The following is a 23,873-nucleotide window of genomic DNA, read 5'->3' on the forward strand; positions in this document are numbered from 1 at the left end:
CCATGCATTCCAGCGCAATTTGTTGCCACTGTGCCATCTCCAAAATCTAATTTCAGTTAACCATGAATACCACCAGGCTGACAGCCACTGAGGAAAAAATATTTATATTACATTTTCTCTTAAAGTGTTTTGCTCCACAACCCAAAGATGTGCAGGGTAGGTGGATTGGCCATGCTAAATTACCTGTTGATTGGAAAAAAAAAATTGGGTACTCTAAATTTATTTTAAAAAAGTGTTTTGTTGCAGAGTTTGCACATGTCCATAAAATCGTGGGTGGGATTCTCCGACCCCTGCACCGGGTCGGAGGATCGCCAGCGGGCCACGCGAATCGCGCCACGCCACCCCGACGCTGGCAGGCGATTCTCCTCAGAGCGGGCCGGCCTCTGTGGATGGGGGCCTCCTTTCCTATGCACCGGCCCCTGTGCCATGTTGCGTCAGGGCCGGTGCGTTGAAGGAGGCCACTGCGTTGGCGCCGGCGCCACTGTACATGTCCTCGTTTGCGCCGACGCAGGAGAGCATTCGCAGATCCCACGGTGCACAGCTCGCACCGGGATCTGCAGCTTGTGCGGCACAAACCGCTCCAACGCCATGCTGGCCCCCTGGAGGGGCCAGAATTAATAGTGGAAGCGGCCCGTTAACGTCATCATAAAATGCGACGGCGTTTACGACAGCATGGACACTCTGCCGCAGGATTGGAGAATCTCGCCCCGTATTTCCTCTTGCAATAATTCTGAATCACACTTATTATTTCAACATTTATTATTGAAGCTTTGGGCTGCATTTTCAAGGAGTCATTAGTACTCTGGAGCCATTTTTAAATGGCAACTGGGACCCGATTCCAGGATTCTCACCCCCACTCTTAGTGCCCCAATTCTCATTGGCATGGGTTACGGGTACGGTACTCGCAACCTGGCTGGCTCCATTGTGGGGTAGGCATCCCTTAGCACCCTGCAATGTTTGTGCCATTGGGCCAGCTTCCCCATGTCCCAAGGTTGATAGTTCCTCAGAGGAATGATGAATCATCATTTATATTAGGAAATCTTTTGAAAGGTAAGGTCAAAGGTCTTACCCATGCTCCCTCCATGTCAACTCATGCTCCTCGCCCACCCCGACAGCTCCTCATATTCTCCATGCCAACTTACGGCCCCCACCCAGTGCTTCCTTGCCCATTCACCCAGTTAGCATTTTGCACAGAACCAATGTATCTTACAGTAACAATGGCCGATGTGGAACTGCTTTAAAACACTTATTTATAATTGTCTGTTGCTACAACTCTATAAAAGTATCAATTAGACCTTTAAAGTATTAATAACAGAAGCTAGAAACATTTGACACCTCTAGTGCAAATAAGCATTGAGCCACTACAAGAGATCACAAATTAAATAGATTAGAATATCATAAAGGTGTCAATCAAGCAAATGCCTCCTTTCTCTGGGCTCTCAACCACGCCTTGGCACATAATTTAGATCAGGGGTGGGCAAACTTTCCCGTGCAAGGGCCACATTCAGAAATTCACAATTTTAAAGGGCCGCATAGGATATTAAGTAAAATAATTAATATTTAAAATAGCTAAAATAAAAGGTTTTTAAAGAAAAAAAAAGCAATTAATTTTTACTTTGAAAAACAAAGTAACTCAGTTTAAAGAAAAAAAAGCAATTAATTTTTATTAATTAATATTTTAAAGTAGAAACTTCACATGAAACACATGTTGTGCCGAGCAATGATCACCCTACTCAAGTCAATGTATCCACCCTATACCAGTAACCCAACAGCCCTCCCCATTAACCTTAAAATAAAAAATAAATAATAAAAAAAAACATTAATTTTTTAATTTTAATTATTTATTTAGTTTTTTTTTATGACTTGATCTTGGTGGGCCGCATAAAGACCTTTGGCGGGCCGCGGGCCGTAGTTTGCCCACCCCTGATTTAGAGGATAACGTAGAGGAAGGATATGGATGTGGTGTGATATTGGGAACAGTGGCCAGTAGCCAGGGAAGGACTCAAGGGTAGCGCGGGTGCCTATTTCCCAGGTGGTGAGGCCCCACATGGGTTCTACTGTAGAAAACGCAAGTGAGCTTTTCAGTGGGGCAGACTACAGAACAAGGCTGATGTGTATCTGTAATGAAACGCTGGTGCATTGACAGGGTTGCCAGAAACCCTAGAGCAATGGCAAATAGCATCACAAGGATTTATGAAAAAAGTTGCAGCCCATCCTATCCAGTCTGGAATTAGTGGCCAACTCCATAACACCATTGTAGACCCAAACATGATGCAACATCAGATGGCTGATGACTCGACTCCCAATTCACAACAGAGAAGCCACCCAATGTCTTTGTGCTGCAGCGGAGATTCCTATTTTTGTCACGCCAGCTCAGACTGCTTGTATGAAAGCTCAGCTTGCTGCTTTCACAGCCACGGATATCAGTGTGCAAAAGGGCATGCAGGGTCTCACTGCTGGCTAACAGTCTTTCCTCCAGCCGGCTGCTGGGGTGGATCAGGTGGCCGAGCCTCTCTCAGGATGACTGAATGTGTCCTCCAGCCATGTTCCCTCTATTAGTGGTTCTGTTGTTGCCCATCAGAGAACCAGCAAGACTGCTGCCACCAATGCTAAGATCGTGTAGCTCAAATCCAAACCTTCTAGGGCCCGGGTGATTGAGGTCACCCTGCAATGCTGTCTGCAGTCTCCCCCATCCATAAATCAACAGCCTTCGACTAGCCATTCTACAGCCACTGGAGCAGCACTGCACAGGAGCACGGACACACAAAACGGCATGAAGACAGGCACTAAGGGAATGTACAGGGTATAACTGGTTAGCGCTGCTACAGGATATGACAAGGATTCATTTATACATTTGGTTTGGAATGTTTGTTTTGTGTTAGCTTTTATTTTTGCATTGTGGTCGGGCAGACACAATAATGGTCAGTCACAAATGGAAAGTGAGAGGGCAGCATGGTGGCGCAAGTGGTTAGCATGTTTGCCTCACGGTGACAAGGTCCCAGGTTCGATCCCGGCCCAGGCTCATTGTCCGTGTGGAGTTTACACATTCTCCCCTTGTTTGCGTGGATTTTGCCCCCACAACCCAAAAGATGTGCAGGGTAGATGGATTGGCCATGCCAAATTGCCCCTTAATTGGAAAAAATTAACTGGATACTCTAAATTTATATTTAAAAAAAACAAATGGAAGGTGAGGTATGGCGCTGCTGGTGAATGGCGATTTGGAGTTGTGCTTAATAGTATCTCAGTCAACTCAGTTGTTCACGGACAAAGCAGCCTGAAATGGAATGCCTAGATTTCCTCTTCCTCCTGCTCGTCATGTAGTTGGGAGCAAGGACTGTCAGCACACAGCATACAGTAAAATCACAATGAACCTTGGCAACTGCTCTGCTGAGTACTGCAGGGCTCCTCCTGAGCAATGCAGGCAGCAGGCACATGTTCAGCATGCCAGCCAGCTTTCATTGTACATGTTGTGCATGGATTGTGCATCAGAGTCAGCGGGCAGCCCTCGTCACCCAATAGCCAGTCTTTGGTTTATTTAGGTGATTCAAATACAGAAGGCACAGTGGACTGCCACAGACTGAAGGCACAGTGACTCCTGCCAAGATACCAGACAATGAACTGATTGCTACATTGCTGATGGTCACACCTCAGACAGATATTGAGTTAATAGAATCTCTTACGGTTACATTACATCTCAGAAGTGAAATGCGGTACCCATAAAGTGACATATGTGTAGTCAATGGCTCCTGCACAATGGGGAACCTTGCAATTGTCTCACAGCCACGTGTTTATTCCGGTGGCACAGTAGTTAGCACTGCTGCCTCACAGCGCCAGGGAACCGGGTTCGATTCCGTCCTTGGGTGGGGTATGTGTGTTCTCCCCCTGTCTGCATGGATTTCCTCCCACTGCCCAAAGATGTACAGGTTAGTTGGATAGACCATGATCAATGCTCAGGGTCAATGGGATAGGGCGGGTGAGTGTGCCTAGAGTGTTCTTTCGGAGGGTCGGTGCAGACTCAATGGACCGAGTGGCCTCCTTCTGCACTGTGGGGATTCTATGGGTACTCACTGGCAAGTGAGTATGAAATGTAGTCAGCATCTGAATAGAAATGTTAGTGATCTCCCTTAAACAGCACAGAATGGCAAACTACAAGGTGTTGCTAATATCTCCAGTTCAGCTTGGAAGGAGTCCAAAGCATGAGCAAGGACATCTTCACAGACACTGTAAATACAGTCTTCATCCCGCTCTCAAGTTGCAGTTGTCTCTAGGAGGTGGCAGATTTCAACAGGTACCGAAGAGTAGTCATCTGGCTCACTTTACGACACTAAGGTTGGAATTTTCTCGCCCCCCCTGTAGCAGGGCAGGTGAACCATTGATATCTCCGTTCACATCGACGACACCAGAAGATCGTGCCAGCACGAAGGGCCGGAAAATTCCCACCTAAGATTCAGGTAGGAAAAAGGGTTCCTGAATAACATGGGCAGATACGTCCTTCTGCTGCCCCTCCTTTAGCTGCCTATCTTGCTCATTGCTCATTCTCCGAGTCATGCTAAACTCCAAGGGGAATACTCAATACTGTAGGCATGTCTGGGAGAAACTAATTTATACAGAAGCCTTGAAGGCAGGAACAGATTCTTCAGCACCTGCTACGACATTCCCTATAGGCTTCAGCAATTAAAAAAAAAATTAAAAGCACCAAGAACTTGTACAATCATAGCCAGTCAATAGAAGTCAATCACCAGCTAACATGAAAGCAGTTGATGATCCCTTTAAATAGTGCTGGTGAGGGAGAAGGGGTCTTTCCATTTATCAAAGTTAAAATTAATTTCTAGCTAGTGCTTGAACATTGAAATGACTTTACTGTGATCTGTGCAGTGTTTCTTGTCACCCCCTTGCTTCCATTATCCGTAGCAGCAGTCAATGTGTTTCCAGCCTTGTTCTGCCTCAATTTTCAGCTGTCTTATCAATTTGCCCCACTGCCTTCTTCAGGCGAGGCCCTGGTATAATCTGGCCTCATTGTCTTCATCAGCTCATGACCCAGCCCAAGATGGGCCTTTGTCAGCCCAGGCGCAGGCTCTGGCCAGGTTGTAGCCCAATTTGACCCTTGGCAGTCCAGCTCCTCAACTGTTTTGCCTATCTTCCTCCATTGTTGTCAACCTTCTCCATATTATGGATCCCCACCATCACTGCTGTTGTGGATCTTTCTCTTCCCCACCTTTATCGTGCTTCTCTCTTCCTGTCTCTGTTGTGAATTCCCCACTCCCATTATCCCATAGTAACAGGGTTCTGCTGTGCTCTGTTTCTATGGGATCACATTTCTCTGGAACAACAGCATTACAAATATGAAAACAGGTTTAACTTATTGATAACTGTTTGTAACATCACAGGACAGGGACTGGTTAGATTTAAACTTTCAAAATAACTTCAGGATGGGCACACCTAATTTTACCAGAGCAAAATTCTGATGCCCTGGAGAAAATCTTTATTGGTATTTTTCACCCAATGTTTTCTTGCTGCTCATTCATCCAACGCCAACTTCAATACAAAATCTAAATCAATTTAATTCTGCAGCTAAATATATTGATATATTAATTATATTATCCATTCCTATAGACCTAGTCATCCTGAAAATAATCCCTGAATCCCTAGATTATTACAAACGGTTCCTGATAAACTCAGTTTTATAGGAAATGCTTTGCTTACATCACATTTTCTAGAAAAGTAAGTATTCATTAACTTATTACAACATCCCATTTGTGCTCAATAATCCAATGCAATGGAGGTCGGTGGTAGGGAGACAAAAATGGAGAGGTTGCAGGTTATAGAGAAGATGTCAGGCAACAATTGAAAGTAAAAAATAAAATTAAATAAAGTGATTTGATCTCTGAAATGTCTTGCTGTTGTTGGTGAAATTTGACAAAGGCTTAGTGTTCTGCACACCACTTTAGTGAGAAAATTGATGAATAATTTTCACATACATAGAACATACAGTGCAGAAAGAGGCCATTCGGCCCATCGAGTCTGCATCGACCCACTTAAGCCCTCACTTCCACCCTATCCCTGTAACCCAATAACCCCTCCGAACCCTTTCGGTCACGAAGGGCAATTTATCATGGCCAATCCACCTAACCTGCACATCTTTGGACTGTGGGAGGAAACCGGAGCACCCGGAGGAAACCCACGCAGACACGGAGAAAGTGCAGACTCCGCACAGTGACCCAGCGGGGAATCGAACCTGGGACCCTGGCGCTGTGAAGCCACAGTGCTATCCACTTGTGCCACCGTGCTGCACATATTACCTGAGAATTATGCTCAGCTCATGGAATTCATAAAACAGCAAGTGGTTTAGAGCAGAACAGAGGATGCAGAGAAAATTCAGCGGGTCTGTCGGCATCTTTTTAAAAAACATTTTCGTAGCATCACTGGTTAGGCCAGCATTTATTGTCATCCCTAGTTGCCCTTCAGATGGTGGGGTAAGAGTTGCCTTCTTGAAACGCAGCAGTCCCAGAGATATAGGTACACCCACCGTGCTGTTAGGGAGGGAATTCCAGAAATTTGACCCAGCGATAGTGAAGGAACGGTGACATATTTCCAAGTCAGGTGGAGGGGAACCTCCAGTTGGTGGTTCCGAGATCTGCTGCCCTTATCTTTCAAGATGGTAGTGGTCATTGGTTTGGAAGGTGCTGCCTAAGAAACATTGGCGAGTTACTGCAGCGCATCTTGTAGATGGTACACACGGCTGCCACTGTTCATCGGTGGTGAAAGGATCGAATGTTTGTGGAAGGAGTAGCAATCAAGAGGGCTGCTTGGTCCTGGATGGTGTTGAGATTCTTGAGTGTTGTTGGAACTGCACTGATCAAGACAAGTGGGGAGTATTCCATTACACTCCTGAATTGTGCCTTGTAGGTGAACAGGCTTGTAGGTGAGATACTCACCGTAGGATTACTACTGTTGACCTGCTCTGGTTGCCATAGTATTAATATGGCTAGACCAGTTCAGTTTCTAATTAATGATAAACCCCAGAACGTTGATTGAGGGGGATTCAGCGATGGTAATGCCATTGAATATCAAGGGGTGATGGTTAGCTCTTTTCTTGTAGGTGATAGAAAATGGTTATTGCCTGGCACCTGGGTGGTGCAAATATAACTTGCTACTTGTCAGCCCAAGTCTGGATATTGTCCAGGTCTCACTGCATTTGGACATGGATTGCTTCATTATCTAAGGAGTCGCGAATGGTGCTGGACATTGTGCAGTCATCTGTGAACATCCCAACTTCTGACCTTATGATGGAAGGGAGGTCATTGATGAAGCAGCTGAAGTTGATTAGACACTACCCTGAGGAACTCCTGCAGTGATGTCCTGAAGCTGAGATGATTGACCTCCAACCACCACAACCATCTTCTTTTGTGCCAGGTATGACTCCCAACCAGCAGAGAGTTTTCCACCTGATTTCCATTGACTCCAGTTTAGCTAAGGCTCTTTGATGCCATACTCGGTCAAATGCTGCCTTGATGTCAAGGGCAGTCACTCTAACCTCACCTCTGGAGTTCAGCTCTTTTGTCCATGTTTGAACAAAGGCTGTAATCAGGTCAGGAGCTGAGTGACCCTCTCAGAACTCAAACTAAGTGTCAGTGAGCAGGTTACTGCTGAATAAGTGCTGCTTGTTAGCACAGTTGATCACTCTTTCCATCAGTTTGCCGATGTAGAGAGTAGACTGATAGGGCAGCAATTGGCTGGGTTGAATTTGTTCTATTTCTTGTGGACAGGACATACCTGGGCAATTTTCTACATCGCCGGGTAGATGCCAGATGTATAGCTGTACTGGAACAGCTTGGCTAGGCTTACGGCAGGTTCGGGAGCACAAGTCTTCACTACTATTGCCGGAATATTGTCAAGGCCCATAACCTTTGCAGTATCCAGTACCTTCAGCCATTTCTTGATATCACGTGGAGTGAAAGGTATTGGCTGAAGACTGACACCTGTGATTCCAGAGATCTCTGGAGGAGGCGGAAATGGATCATTCACTCAGCTGAAAATTGCTGTCAATTCTTCAGCCTTATCTTTTGCACATTGAGGTTGGGGACATTTGTGGAGCCTCCTCCTCCAGTGAGTTGTTTGTCCACCACTGTTCACAATTGGATGTGGCAAGACGGCAGAGCTTAGATCTGATGCATTTGTTGTAGAATCGCTTGGCTGTGACTATTACTTGCTGTTTGGCACACAAGTAGTCCTGCGTTGTAGTTTCACCAGTTGATACCTCACTTTTAGGCGTGCCCTCCTGCACTCTTCAGTGAACCAGGGTTGATCACTGGCTTGGTGGTTATGGTAGAGTGGGGGATATGTTGGGCCATGAGATACCAGATTGTGGTTGAGTATAATTCTGCTACTGATGGCCCACAGAACCACAAAGATGCCAGGTCTTGAGTTGCTAGACCCGTTTGAAGTTTTTTCCCATTTAGCATCTATTAGAAGTGAAACAGTTAACACTTTGAGTCCATTGACTCGCCATCAAAACTGAAGGGAGGGATAATGTGTTAGAGCTGTAGAGACTGCAACAAAAATGAGCAACTTTAAGAACAAAAGACAGATGGCCTGGTGTGAGAGCAGGGAGGATTCACATTGAGGCAATACATGTACGGGATATTTTTAAAAAGCGGGCATTTTAAGATGGAGGGGATAGGCCAAAATCTAAAGTTGCCGAACTCAACATTGAGTTCCGTGAGATGCAGTGTGCCTAATTGGAAGATGAAATGTTGCAACTCCAGTATGTGCTGGGCTTCATTGGAGCATTGCTGCAGGCCAAGGAAGGACAGATGGGCATGAGAGCAAGGTGCTGAGATAAAACGCTAAGCAACAGGAAGAAGATAAACACAGTGCTTGTAGACCCAGTGAAGGTGTTCCACAAAGCGATCACCTAGTCTGTGTTTAGTCTCCCCAATGTAGAGGAGACCGCATTGGGAGCAGTGAATACAATAGACCAAATTGATGGAGGTGCAACTGAAATACTGCTTCATCTGAAAGAAGTATTTGGGGCCTTGGTATAGATGTTCAGATCAAGCACATATTTATCTGCTGTTAAGCAGACTCCAGTAATAACACTTTCAACATTGTGATCAGCGTAAATTAGTTAAAATTACTCTTCCTTACCTTAATTAAATCTATTCCAGCCTGCAGACCAGCTGAGCGCTCAAAATTCCCCTCAAGTTTCACATATTGATACCTGTTCAGAAAACATGTACTTGGATCAAGAAGTGTGCACGTTTCAGCTCTTTCTCAACTACATACATGTTCCAGAAAAAAGGGAGTCTTCATTGAACCATATAGATGAGGAGGATTGTGTTACTGCTTTGAGGTGAACAGTGTCAGTACGGAATAATGGAAGAGTTTTTCACTTTATGTTCACAGAATCAAAACCAAGCACATCTGAAGGCCACATCACTCCCAGTTTCTTACATTAAAATGAAGCCGCTCCCATCTCGCCCAACCTTCCAACTCAGGCCGGGCCAGGTTCCTGACAATTGAGGGAAGTTCAGTTGCAGGTAATTAAGGCTCAACTCCTTTTTAATTGTACAAGTTCCGCACACTAGATAAGTTTAAAGGTCCAGCCACTTTGACAAACAAGGGAGAGTGGGAAGGAATGGGCCTGGTGGGGGGTGTGGGGAGAGGTATTCTTGGGTCGGGTTATGCCAGCTGGAGGGGAGGGTGAGGTTGGGTCCAGTTGGTCCTGGCCAAGTTAAGAGATAGAGAGGCACGTTAGCTTGGGTCAAGCCGGGTCTTTGGGGCGGGGATGTAAAAGAGTTTAGCAGCGGCAGTAGGGATGTCGCTTTGGGGAGGGGGGTAGTGGAGTCTGGTGCCATTAGGGGTTGGGATGGGCCAGTGCTGTAGTTACCTAGGAGCTAGATGTGGTTTAATTCTAACTTTTTCTGGATAACTATTGCTCTTTGACCGTCAGAACCATCCATAGTTTGCGAATAAAATCCCATTTTCAGATGGTACCAGCTCATGGCAATTGCCCAAAGGAAGTTTGAACTTCCCAAGGGGAGGGGAGGGTCCACCCATCCCCCCCCCCCCCCCCCCCCCTCCAAATACCCTATCCTGGGACTCAGAAGTTATGGGCCACTGCATCTTCACCCCAACTGAAGTGTTGGCTAGTGTAGACGTGAGAGATGAACAGACACTTCCAACACTGATGAAGGTTCAACTCAATTTTATTAACTACTTCTAACTAACTAACACACGATGACTGTGGGTCTAAATGATGCTAACTTAAACTAGAGACTTAAGCCTTGTCTGAACCAGTTGATTCTCTCAGCACGTGGTGTGAGTCTGTGCTGGGCTGGATGAGTTCTTGTTACACTGAGAGGCAGCACCCAGAATGAGCGGGAACCGTGGTGCCCTCTGCCTTTATAGTGTGTGTATTCTAACTGGTGATTGGCTGCGGTGTTTGTACATGTTGATCGTGTGTCCATCAGTGTGTGTCTGCACCATGATATACTGGTGTATATTATGACACCAACCTCTAAAATATGCCCGTTGATGCATATGAGGGCTTTTTGTCCCCTACATGTGATACTTCTGGGAATGAGATTAGCATTTTAACACTGACCCGAGTCAAAATCACATGTTTGCACCAACAAACAGCTCAACATCATCCAGATTCAGTTTGTATAGGACCTTAGAGCTAATGGAGGAAGCGGAGCTCAATCACATAAGCATTGGCTGCATTGACCCTGGGTCCCAAAGGTGAACAAACTGTGGTCCACTAGATACCCTTCCAATGGGAATATTTGGAAAGCCTAAAAATGTATTACTCATGCTAAATTGCCCCTTAGTGTCCAAAATGTAAGGTGGGGTTACAGGGATAAGGTGGAGGCGTGTGCTTCGGTAGGGTGTTCTTTCCAAGGGCTGGTGCAGCCCTGATGGGCCAAATGGCTTCCTTCTGCACTGTAAATTCTATGATTCTGTGTCACATATTGTTAATGCTATAGTCGAGGGGAAGCAAGTACCCATAATGGAAATGCATTATAAGTCCTAGTCCTGAAGAGTATTCTGTAGAAGTGGTACAGTGACCTTCACAGCATTATTGTACAATGGGAGTCTTTACAGTTCAATCTAATCAGGGTTCATCTTCACGTATGTGACAATAAATTGCTTCTCTGTTTACATATTGGCCAAATAAATATATTATTACATCCACATGGCCATAGTCATACAATGAATACACAGTCTGCCAGGCTAGTTTTTATATCCATGTTCTTTTTTTTGAAAAAAAGTATTTTTATTCAACAAATTTTCAACTTTTTATACCCATGTTCTAGCGTTATTGCAAAAGCTTCGTTTTTCTGAGGTTTTTGAGGAAAAAGGCTAGCAGGAGAAAGTTACAGCTACCTGGTCAGCATGCTTTGTTTCAGGGCTTTTTCAACATCCATGTCTGTACTACCGTAATCAGTGATGATGACATTGAAGTACTCATCTCCAGTAGCTCTGTACAACTCTTCCATATCAAAGATGAATTGCTGCACCCACCGAGCTTGATTTTTCACTGTGGGGCGAAATTGTTTCAAACACAATAATACATTTAGTAAGAAAAATCACTAAGTTCAATAACTGCAAGCAGGGTCACTTTTCAACCTCCAGTCTCCCTTCTCCCTTACAAACCATTTTTATCCTTTTTTACTGATCTCCACGACTATTAAACACTTGCAACCTTTCAACGCCAATCATATATTTAGATCTAAAAGAAACAATGCACTGAAATCAACACTGAAACAGAATACCTGTATTTCCAAAAAGACTAGACACTTCAGCTGGAATATATGAAAAATTATATACATAATAATCAATTTGTTCTATTATCTGTGTTTTAATCTATCACCTTCCCCTGTGTCACAAGCTAACCTTCAACTCAGTCAAGAAAATGCCTCAGCAAGAAAATTCAACAGCTCTGTTCATTGCAACAGACCCTGGTGAGATCAGAAGCAATTCAAAAATGTTACTCCATTTCAACAACTCTCAGCCAAATAAGATCAAGTTTATATTCTGTAAACACTGGATGCATTTCTAATCCTTATTTTGTACCATACTGCTTCTTTTGATGCAGAAGTGGAACACACTATCCATTACACTATGGTTGTTAGTTTGGCAATTTGTGGAGGGCAAGAAAAGGGATACAGAGTAACCAAACCATTTGAGAAACAGTAAATAATTTGTGGTACTGAATCAAATTTGTGCTGTATGCACAAGATTAATTCCACAGGATGCTGGTGTATAGTTTGATTAATCAATTGTACACATGTGGCAATGATAGGAGGTTCAGTCAGGTCGGGCAACGGCTGGTTGGATATTAACTAACATTGATTGCATCAATATTATTGGCATTATTTAAAAATGAGAAGCACATTCCTTCCTTGCACGTGAAATGAATAATTTTTAAAAATTTCATTTTTACAGGATGTGGCCAGGATTCCTAGCCTCTGATCTGAATATGGCTAAATGCCAGCATGTTGTGAAAAATGCAACTGTCGAAGGATGCAATTCTAGTTAGTTTTGAAGTCAATCTATTTTTGTTATTAAGTAGGCGTCGACCTACATAATATCCCTCCATATAAAACCAAGGGTAACTGCTTGATAACATTGAACTAAATTATTTAAAATATTAGTTGTTTCAACATCTAATGCATTGCTAAGAAAAATAGTCCTCATTTTGATTTCTGAACATTGTTATCAGAGCTCTCTTAACAATGATAAGCCCCTCCCTCACATGAAAACGTTAACATCCATTTTTATTTACCTGGGACTATTAAGTGTACCACAGCATTGTGCTGCCAGTTGAATCCGGTTGGAGTACACAGCATGATCTTTTCTTGATTTTCCCTAAGTTTTCGACCTCTGTGCCTGAAAATGTTTCTCATCTTCCGTTTATCATCTCCATCCATGTAATATCCATTTCTGTTAAGGCCATAAATGTACTCCGATAATCGCACAATTGTTTTTTTATTCACCAACAGTGCAAGCTCCAGGAGGTATCGACTTCCATGTATGCGATCAAGGCGCTTTTCAATACTGACTAATTGATGAAGTGTATATATTCTGTCGCCAAATAAATAAATAATTCTTAGAATGAACACTGGAAGAATGCTTCATTTAACTTACAATTACTTGTGCAATCCATCTTTCACCTTCAACATTATTTCTGCAATATAAACCTGCAACATTTCAGCAGGTTTAACACACAAGATGTCAGCCCTTTGGATGGAACAGCTTCCATATTTGGAAGCTTAACTTTAACTTTAACCTCGGACAAAAAGCTCAATGTTTCCAATTCCCACACTAGCAACCTTCTGGCCTCACTCATCGATTAATACTATCAGAGGAGATTAGTGGTTCAAAAAAAAAAGCTATTAAAAATTCAATACCAACAAATTATACTTTGTTCATTTAGGCTGGGTGGTCACTTGGACCCTGCGATGATGTGGATACATAAAGGGTCACATGCATTTATTTAATACTTTTCATAGATACATAGAAGATGGGAGCAGGAGGCGGCCTTTTGGCCCTTCGAGCCTGCTCCGCCAATTATCACGATCATAACCACCAAACCTCTCAAAGCACGCACTGTATACCAATGAAGTACTTTTGAAATGCAGACAGTGTTGAAACATGACCGGCTCTTTTTTGCACAGCAAACTCCCACAAACAGCAATTTAACATATGACAATATAATCCATTTTTTGTGATAGGGATTGAGGTTTGAATATTGGGCAGCACATCAGGGATAAGTCCCCTGCTCTTCTTTCCAAGATCCACCTGAGCAAGCAGCTGAGGCCTTGGTTTAATTCCTTATCCAAAAAGGTGGCACTTCCACGTGTGCAGAATCTCCTCAGCAGTGTAGCGAATGTCAGCCTTCATTTGTGACTGCAAAATCTGGGGTGTGTTTTGAACTCTGAACCTTATGACTCACAGGTGCAAGTGTCACCCACTACGCCATATTTGGTGTTTATCGAGTTATCTTTGTACCGCAAACGTTTATACAAGACAAAGACTTCAGGGGAGGGGGATGTGCTGAGCGGACGCAGGGAAGGTGGCTCTCCTTGGGGAACTCAGAAAATGGCCCGCCAAACCTGTTGATTCCCACTCCCCCACCCTCTCACAAGACAGCCGCAACTACCGAGAAATGCCCGGCAATAACTCCAGGACACGAAAGGACGGCAGGGCCAGCAAAAGGCTAGAGGAGGAGGAGCGGGACGTCAGTGAACACGAGGAGCGAGTCGGAGCCGGCTACACCCGAGCGGGCTGGGTCACCGACAAGCGAGTGATGGACCTCTTGACTCAGGAGCTCCAGAAACACAGAGATGCCATCAAGTTGGAAATGATGACGACAGTGAAGATGGTGATCGTAGATGCCCTGGCCTCCTTCAAGGTGATGTTGGAGAAGACAGAGACAATTGGAGAAACAGGAGACAACAATCAGGGACTCAGAGAAAATGGTGACCGACCAAAGTGACCAAACCGCCACCCCGGATACAGAAGTGTCAAGGTTGGTGGAGACGCAAGGGGCACTGATGGGGGAGGTGGAGGACCAGGAGAATAGGTTACACCGTGGGCCTGCTGTAGGGCACCAATGCAGGAAACCCACGGAATATGCAGCCCAGATGCTGGGTAATCTGGTCAGAAGGGAGATTTTTCTCAAAGCCCTGGAGATTATCAGAGTCCGCAGGTCACTTCGGCCAAAAGCGGGGGAGCAGCTAAGGGTTGTTATCGTGAAGCTGCACCGATACCAAGATCAGGCAGAAAGCTGGTTACGACAGGTCGGACATGGTGGCAGCAAAAACAGTGGCACCAAGAGCCACCATCTTGGTTCTTGGTCGATCCCAAAGCAGAGGGAAACCCCAGAGTGCAGGGGTTCAGCCACATGGAGTGAATGGCAAAGATGGCCACCTTGGATGGCCCCTGGACAAAGGGAAGCCCCAGAGAACAAGGGTGCTGCCACATCGAAGGTACAGTGAACGAGCCATCTTCTATGGCCCCCAAACAAAGGGAAAGTCCAGAGTGCAGGGGCTCATCCATGAGGTAAGTATGGCTGACTTCACGGGGGCAGGTGGAGATGGGGGGGGGGGGGGGGGGGGGGAATGCAGAAACCCCCCATCAGGATAGTTGCCTGGAACATCAGGGACTTAACAGCCCAGTGAAAAGATTTGAATTCTTCGCCCACCTGAAAAGTCGGAGGGCCAATGTCATCTTCCTCCAGGAGACACACCTGAGGGAGAAGGACCACGTGCAAGTGGGTCAGATGTACCAATTGTGTAATGGGACAAGGGCTAGGCTAGAGGGGTGGCCATACTACCGAACAAGAGGACAGCCTTCACGGCGTCAAAGGCTCAGACTGGAGAAAATAAAATTCGATATTCCTGGGTCATTCCACATCCTGTGGAAGCCGTTCACCAACTTGTTCCAATAACTGTTTGCAGCCGGCAACCAGTAGAATAAGAGTGGTGGACGGGGGTGGGGGTGAGGGGAGATACAGGTGAGCCACGAGACAGAGAGGAAAAGGGGGGGGGGGGGGGGGGGGGAGAGAGAGACGCACAAAAAGAATGTGAAGGACAAGCAGGGGGGACAAATCTGCAAGGGACTGGTCCGAGGGCAAGCTGAGGCCCAAACCAAACTAAATAAATGCTTGTAAATACATCTTTCGGCCACATTGGGGAATGTAAAATATGTATGCTGACTAAAGTAGGGGGGGGGGGGGGGGGGGGGGGGGGGGGGGGGGGGGGGGCACGGTCACAGTTGTAGTGAAGATATTTGCTTGTGAATATATGAGTTGGTTTTAGGCACAGTTTAGTCATTTATAAATTGTTGGATATAAAATAAGAAAACTGAATAAAAACATTTAAAAAAAAGTTAATGCAAGACATGAGAAACAAAATATCACTAGAAGCACACACACACAAAAAATTCTCCCGAGTAGCCTCTCGTTTCTAATCTGAACCCATCAGTTTTCCAATGGAAACAAGTAAGAGCACAAATCCAATACATCTTCGTAAGTAAATGCATCCAAGGCTGAGGCTTCATGGATAAACGGCTCAAAGTTGAAACTTTAAAGGCTTTTAAACCTTACCAGCCAGATGATAAAATTAAATGCCGGCGCAAATATAAAGAATACATAAAGAATTATGAGGGAACCTATGGAAGAATTAGCGGAGGCCATGACAATAATCTTTCAAACTTCTCTAAAAGAAAATCTGTGTGCGAAGCTTATAAGAAGCCAAATGCAGCACACCTTTTGAAAAGAAAAATACAGGATAAGACCAGGAAATTATAAGGCAATTAGTTTTACATTAGTTACTGGGGTTAAACTGTTAAGATTTAAAGGGCAGGATGAAATGTATTACATGGAGAAACAGGCTAATCAGGACCAGCCTGCATATTTCTATAATGCATAGAATTCTTTGAATAAATAACAACAAATGTAGTAGTTGTAACCTTCATGATCAAAAATTTGATCAATGTTTATCACACAAGTAACATATGGAAAAGATCACGGCACATGGAATTAAGAAGCATTTGGTGAAATGCCTAAAGAGATGGTTGGAGGGCAGAAAACAAAGTGGATAAAAAGCCCTTTCTCAAACGAGAAAGATGTCGTGGCTAATGTTCCACAGGGGTCCTATTTAAGCTAATTCATTCTCACTGTGCAGAAATTGTGTGGTTTTAGGAAAAGAAGGAATAAAATCAAATGAACAATATCAAACCTTTCTGGAATGTTGGTGAAGCAGTGGCATAGGTCCTGTATACATTGAGATAGGGGTTGCTAAAATTACCTATCCCACTAATCTATCTATTTCTTCTGGCAACTATTTGGTGGATGAACTTCACTATGGATAAACGTGAGTAATATATTGTGGTATAATGAATAAGGAATGAAAATGCTGTTGAGACTAGTTAAAAATACCCTACATTCCTGGCCCTGGGTCAGTGTCTGTGTGGAGTTTGCACATTCTCCCCAAGTCTATGTGGGTTTCACCCCCACAACCCAAAAATGTGCAGGTTAGGTGGATTGGCCATGCTAAATTGCCCCTTAATTGGAAAAAATAAGTAATTGGGTACTCTAAATTTATTTTAAAATAATACCTACACTTAAAACAAATGCTGATGGATTTCTCTGATGCCTCCCACACCCACCTACCCCCATCACCCACCCTTGACTGCGAGTTTGCCTTCTCAGATGACTATTTATGAAGAAACCATTTTGTCATTATACTGAATACAAGTGGAGTTGTACACAGCCATAGACTACCTCACTTCTATTCATTTCCCCCCAAAATGGCATTGCTGCACTTCTGATGACTGGAGCTGAATGCAAATAAATTTAAGGTTTCCTGGGCCATATCTCGAGTGATTTCCTCCTGAACAGTTGCAATGCTTTTCTGATAATAATCAGTCATTATCACATTTAGATGTGAAAAAAGAATGCAGGTCATCACTTACCCTTTATGCTTCTCGTTCAGCTTTTTGATGTACATTTCTGCCACATCTAGTGCCTCTCGTTCTTTCATCAGCAAATTTCCAGACACATTGCACCGAAGATCAATCCAGTCTGACCGCAATGCGTTGAAGTCCATGTTGTTCACTGTGAAAGTCTGTTCCCAGCTAACTGATTTGTCGTATGCATGTTGGAAAGAGGTCGTATCCTCTGGCATTTCCTCTTCATCCTCCTCTTCCATTCTCTGCTTACTGTTAGCTCGTGTGTCCATTGAAGAGATATGTCTCCACTTCTCCGACTTGCCCCCATACTCTTGCAGCTTCTCTCTGACCTTGCCTTTTGATCTTCCAAATACTGCAACGTTTTTATGTTCAGTATAGTCATATTCTTTTTCTGTCCCCTGCTCATTTGCCGGTGATTGAATTTTGTCCAACTGCCCTTCTGCTTTAATTGGCAGCTCCTTCTTCTTGGACAGGAAATGCAAGGGGATCAGTGGTCCTGGGTTCTCAGCACCATTGTAATTTTTATTACTCTGACCATGATTAGATTTGTTTGAGCCTTTGATTTCTTTTTGTGCCTGAAGCACTTCCTCTTGGAGCTTGGACAGTGACTCCAATTCCCTACTACTTGTTGAATTCGTTCTCCCCTTAGTCTCCTTTTGGTTCAGAAAGGTACCATTATTCCACTTGACATTTTGTTCTAACGGGGTAATTGGTTGCTGGGCATAAATTGTCCTCTTTGGTTTTTGAACAGCCGTTTTCCCTGGATTGGCTTCTAATCTACGAACTTGAGTCTCAGGCAATTGAACTCTACCAATATCTAGATTTTCTCTCTGAAAAATATCTTGGGTGGTAATGCCGTTGGCTCTAGCCTTCTGCTGCACAAAGGGTTTTGATGATTGTCTTTCTGGATCATGATCTAATGCTGCATAGTTCTTTTTTGAAAACGGGCGCGAGGCCTTGGCAGTTTTCTGACTCAGAGAGTGGGTGCTCCGCATATTTTCTGCAACAGGAGCAGTTTCGTTCCTGACCTTCGTTCCTATACGTACTGGAGCTCTCTCAGTTAGTCTAGAGTCCCCAGTCTTAATACGATCAAGTACATTATCGCTCGATTTGTATTCCACAACGTAGAACAACCTTCGTCTCCTTTTAAAGGCATAGTCATCATAGTCATCTCCATAGTCCTTCACGGTGACCACTTGATGTCCCCCATTCGGTTTTGCAAAGTGCTTGGCCTCCTGAATGCCTTGTGCGTGTTTTTTTTTACTGCCAACTTCCTCGATATTCTTTTGGTTTTGCTCCTGGGAGGCAGCCTTTAGAACTACTGGTTGTGGTTCATTTTCATAATCGTATTCTTCCTCTCCCACTTCAGCGTTACCTCCCAGTTCTTCCTCTTTGCTACTCATCCGCTTATTTGATTTTCCTGCAAAAAATCAGCAACATCATGTTTCATTCATACTCTTTGCATCCTGCATTCATTCTTAAAGGCAATTACAATCGGACTTATTAATTCAACTCCTAATTGTGGCAGGGACAATGTTTTTTATATTCTGAAGCTGTTAAGCAAGATTATGTTCTAAAGTGAGTTTTATGCACAGTGACAAATTTCAAGTGTTTGGTAACTATGAACAAAATAACAAAGGAAAGATGATTGACCTTTGCCTTAATAAAATTAATCGTCTTTTTATCAATGACATCTTTTGACATTCAATCAAAATATAGGAGACCATGGTTAATTATTAGTGAACTCTCGTGTAAGAATGCCAGAGCATTGTTTAAAATTAAAAAAATTTTTTTTATAAGAGTACCCAATAACTTTTTTTTCCAATAAAGGGCCAATTTAGCGTGGCCAATCTACCTAACCTGCACATATTTGGGTTGTAGGGGTGACACCCACACAGACAGGAGAATGTGAAAACTCCACACAGTGGCCCAGGGCTGGGATCGAACCCAAGTCCTCAGTGCCGTATGCAGCATTGCTAACCACTGTGCCATCCCTATGCGGCACGTTGTTACCTCATCAAGAAAGATTGATGTGTCAAAGAGGGCCAATGAAAGTAATGTGGTTGATGTGGTGTACTTTCAAAAGATATGATAAAAGTGCCATGGAACAGGCTTCTTAGTAAACTTGCTACTCATGGAATAAAAAGGACAGTGGCAGCATGGATACAAAATTAGAGTCCAGTGGTGCAATAGTTGTTTTCAGACTGAAGGAATGTATAGGGCAGAATTCTCCCATGCTGAGACTAAGGGCACGATTCACCCAAAAGGGAACATAAGTCTCCTAGCGAGCGTGTTTAGCTGCGTGTTTCCCAGTGCTTGCAGTGCCGAGAAACTTATGGCCATTCAACACGACTTGCGTTAAATAAGGGGCATGAACGGGTAATGCGCAGCCGAGGCCGCACATGGTAAAGTTTTGTACAGTAACGAGTTCCGCTCGCCGAATCTCCTCATTGTAGCAGGAGATCAGGATGCCATTTTTAAATGGCGTACTGATCTCCAACACCCCCAAAATGATCCCTGACCTGCCCCCACCCTCAGCCCAAACACAGTACAGGAGGTCTGTCACTGCCACCTGGGCAATTTGACAGTGCCGGGCTGGCACCCAGCAGTACCAGGGCAGTGCCTGCCCAAAGGGCATGCAGCTAGGGGGCCTTCAATCCTCTTGGAGAACCCCACAAGTGCCATTCGGTCTGGTCCCAGTTTGTGGGGACCAGTGCAGAATGGCGCTCAGCCGAGGTCTCTGAAGCAAAGGGGTTGAATCCCAAAGCCTCAGGTACCTCAGGAATCTGCACATTACAGTGAGGCTTACTGCCTCGCTCTAATATACAGATTTGTTGAAAGGTGATTCCGCCCATTGTGGCAGCATGGCATTGAATCCTGCCAGGCATTGCTAGCCGGCTAGATCCCGGGAGTGGGGTCGCCGGCTTTCAACGGCCTAGCTGTAGTTCAGCGAGCTGCACTTTGGATGCAGCGCGGCCGGTGGTTTGCGTCCGGAGCGGGAATGCTTCCTGCCGTGAAGCCGACGGGAAACAGGTCAATCCTCAGTCGCGACCTAATCTGGACAGTACACCATATATGTACCCCTGACCCAGTGCTGGGGTGTTCCAGGGTCACAGGTGGCCTCCACCGTGAACTCCAGGGGCAGCCCCAGATATTGTGTTCTGATCAATAATAGTGTATGGTGGAGGAATATTACATAACTTGTCTTTACCAGTGGGCGGATGGTGGCTCAGTGGTGAACAAAAAAGGGAAAAAATAAAAACTTGTCTTTAACCTTAAGTATGTTTATTCTTCATACAGCTCAGTAGAGTTACAGACTCCTTATGGTTCCACCAACCACAACTGCTCCAGCTTTGTCCATTTATATTCTTTTGGAGGTTGAGCCAACGATCATCTCTGTTTCTCACGATGCAAGTAGCGAGATATTGCACTTGCCAAAACATGCAATAGCTGATACATTGGCACATTGTTCTGGTGAGTCCAAACATCTGTTGCAAGCGTTTTTTGCGGAAAATCAGGCGTGGGTGGAAGATTCCAGTCGGGATTTCATGGGAATCCCATAGCCGATGCATGTTAGTTTCAGGCTGGCCTCTGGCAGGTTTTCCTTCCGCCCTTTTCTCTCTCCCCACCCCCCCCCACCAAACCTGCCAGCAGGGGCTTGGGAGAATTCCGCCCATAGAATGGGGTTCTCTGGGGGTCAGCACTAGGTCTAGCATTTTATTGAGATACATTAAGGATTTGGATTAGATGCACCAGGGATTGTTTAAAAATCTGCAGATGACACAAAATATGGGAGCACAGTGAACAGTGAGGAGCCTGGCAGTAGACTTCGAGAGGACATAGACTGGTGAAGTGAGTGGGCATCATGTGCCAGCTAAAAACGCAGAGAAGTGGCACGATAGTACAGGGTCCCGGGCTTGGGTCACTGTCTGTGCGGAGTTTGTAGGTTCTCCCTGTGTCTGCTTGGGATTCCTCCGGGTGCTCTGGTTTCCTCCCACAAGTCCCAAAAGACGTGCTTCTTCGATGAATTGGACATTCTGAATTCTTCCTCGGTGCACCCGAACAGGCACCGTAGGAGTGTGGCGACTAGGGGATTTTCACAATAACTTCATTGCAATGTTAATATAAGTCTATTTGTGACAATAATAAAGATGATGGTAATGATGAGTAAAGTGATACATTTCAGTAGAAAGGCAGGCGAGGGAACATTAAATAAAGAGTACATGTTCTGGTCTTGCCCCAGACTTGTGGAGTACTGGACTGTCTGCTTCGAGGCAATGTCCAAAGTGGTGAGGGTGAGGGTGGAGCCATGCCCAAAACTGGGGGTCTTCGGGGTTTCAGACCAGTCAGATCTATTCCTGGGGAGGAGGGCGGACGCCCTTGCCTTTGCCTCCCCTGATCATCCGCCGTAGAATCCTGTTTGGCTGGCGGTCAGCAGCACCGCCCAGAGCTGCAGATTGGCTGTCCGACCTCTCGGAATCTCTCCAAATGGAGAAAATCAAATTCGCCATCCGAGGGTCAGACGACGGCTTTCACAGAACGTGGGAGCCATTCACCCAATTGTTCCGGGACCTGTTTGTGGCCAACAAACAAGCAGAAGAATAGCCAGGAACCAGGGGAAAGCAGCCAAAGCATGAGAGGGAGAGATAGACCGGGTGAGGACAACTCAATCTAAGAGGAAGGAAAAGCGAACCACAAGGGGGGGGGGGGGGGAGAGAAGAGGCAGGGAAACGTTAACCAACTTGACATCCACAGGAACAGAGAAAAAGGAGAATGCAGGTGGAAGACGGGAGGGTCAGCTGAAGCGGCAGTGTGCACGGGAAGTGTGCATGAATTGGCAAGTCATGTTGCAGCTGCATAGAACTGGTCGCCACACTACCAGAAGGATGTGGAGACTTTAAAGAGGGTGCAGAAGAGATTTACCAGGATGTTGCCTGGTATGGAGGGCATTAGCTAGGAGGAGCGGTTGAATAAACTCGGTTTCTTCTCACTGGAACGACGGAGGTTGAGGGGCAACCTGATAGAGGTCTACAAATTTATGAGGGGCATAGACAGAGTGGATAGTCAGAGGCTTTTTCCCAGGGTAGAGGGGTCAATTACTAGGGGGCATAGGTTTAAGGTGTGAGGGGCAAGGTTTAGAGGAGATGTACGAGGCAAGTTTTTTTTACACAGAGGGTAGTGGGTGCCTGGAACTCGCTGCCGGAGGAGTTGGTGGAAGCAGGGACGATAGTGACATTTAAGGGGCATCTTGACAAATACAAGAATAGGATGGGAATAGAGGGATACGGACCCAGGAAGTGCAGAAGATTTTAGTTTAGACGGGCAGCATGGTCGACACAGGCTTGGAGGGCCGAAGGGCCTGCTCCTGTGCTGTACTTTTCTTTGTTCTTTGTTCTTAAGACAACGGCAGCGAAATCAGGCCGGGAGAAGTGAGGGGCGACATCGGCACCAGACCCATTCGAGGATTGCCCTCCGGAAGTGCCTCGCCGGCACAAACGGATACCTACTTATATATCATATCCTGTGTACATAACGGCAAATATACTCTGTTCAAAAATCCAATAAAAAACATATTTTTTTTAAAAATAGTACAATTTTAAATGAGGTTCAGGAACAGAGAGGCGGTGGCATAGTGGTATTGTCGCTGGACTAATAATCCAGAGACCCAAGATAATGGTCAGAGGACCTGGGTTCAAATCCCACCATGGCAGGTGATGGAATTTAAACTCAATAAAGTATCTGGAATTAAAAGACGACCATGAATCCACAGTTGACTGTCGTAAAAACCCATCTGGTTCACTAATGTCCTTTAGGGAAGGAAATCTGCCATCCGTACCAGACACAATAGCAATGTGGTTGACTCTTAAATGCCCTCTGAAATGGCCTAGCAAGCCACTCAGTTGTATTCAACCGCTACGAAAACACAAAAAGGAATGAAACCAGACGGACCACTCAGCATCGATACAGGAATCGGAAACGACAACCGAAATCCCAGTCCCGTTGACCCTGAAAAGTCCTCCTTACTAACATCTGGGGGCTGGTCCCAAATTGGGAGAGCTGTTTCACAGACTAGTTAAGCAACAGCCTGACATAGGCAAACTCACAGAATTATAACTTGCAGATAATGTCCCAGTCACTACTATCACCATTCCTGTCCTGTCTCACCAGCAGGACAGACCCAGCAGAGGTGACGGCACAGTCATATACAGGTGGGAGAGATTTGCCCTGGGAGTCAACATTGACCCTGGGCCACACAAAGGCTTCAGGTTAAACATGGGCAAGGAAACCTCCTGCTATTACCATGTACTGGCCACCTCAGTAGCTGATGAACCATGTTGAACGCTCCTTGGAGGAAGCACTGAGGTGGCAAGGGTGCAGAAATGCTGTGGGGG

At 45.1% G+C, this 23,873-nt stretch overlaps 1 protein-coding gene across 4 annotated transcripts in view; it reads right to left on the bottom strand.

Annotated features, from left to right (window-relative positions):
* LOC119955064 (beta-1,4-N-acetylgalactosaminyltransferase 3-like) overlaps positions 1–23,873 on the bottom strand; it is a 259,756-nt gene that overhangs the window by 12,186 nt on the left and 223,697 nt on the right. For all 4 annotated transcript variants that reach the window (XM_038780911.1, XM_038780910.1, XM_038780909.1 and 1 more), the window contains 4 exons: positions 17,485–18,901; positions 12,791–13,089; positions 11,389–11,542; positions 9,148–9,220 (listed from right to left, as the gene is read on the bottom strand). In XM_038780911.1, coding sequence (XP_038636839.1) covers positions 9,148–9,220; positions 11,389–11,542; positions 12,791–13,089; positions 17,485–18,901 — 1,943 coding nt within the window. The remainder of the gene's footprint in view (positions 1–9,147; positions 9,221–11,388; positions 11,543–12,790; positions 13,090–17,484; positions 18,902–23,873) is intronic.

Source organism: Scyliorhinus canicula, chromosome 20, assembly GCF_902713615.1.
Source record: "Scyliorhinus canicula chromosome 20, sScyCan1.1, whole genome shotgun sequence".
NCBI lineage: Eukaryota > Metazoa > Chordata > Chondrichthyes > Carcharhiniformes > Scyliorhinidae > Scyliorhinus > Scyliorhinus canicula.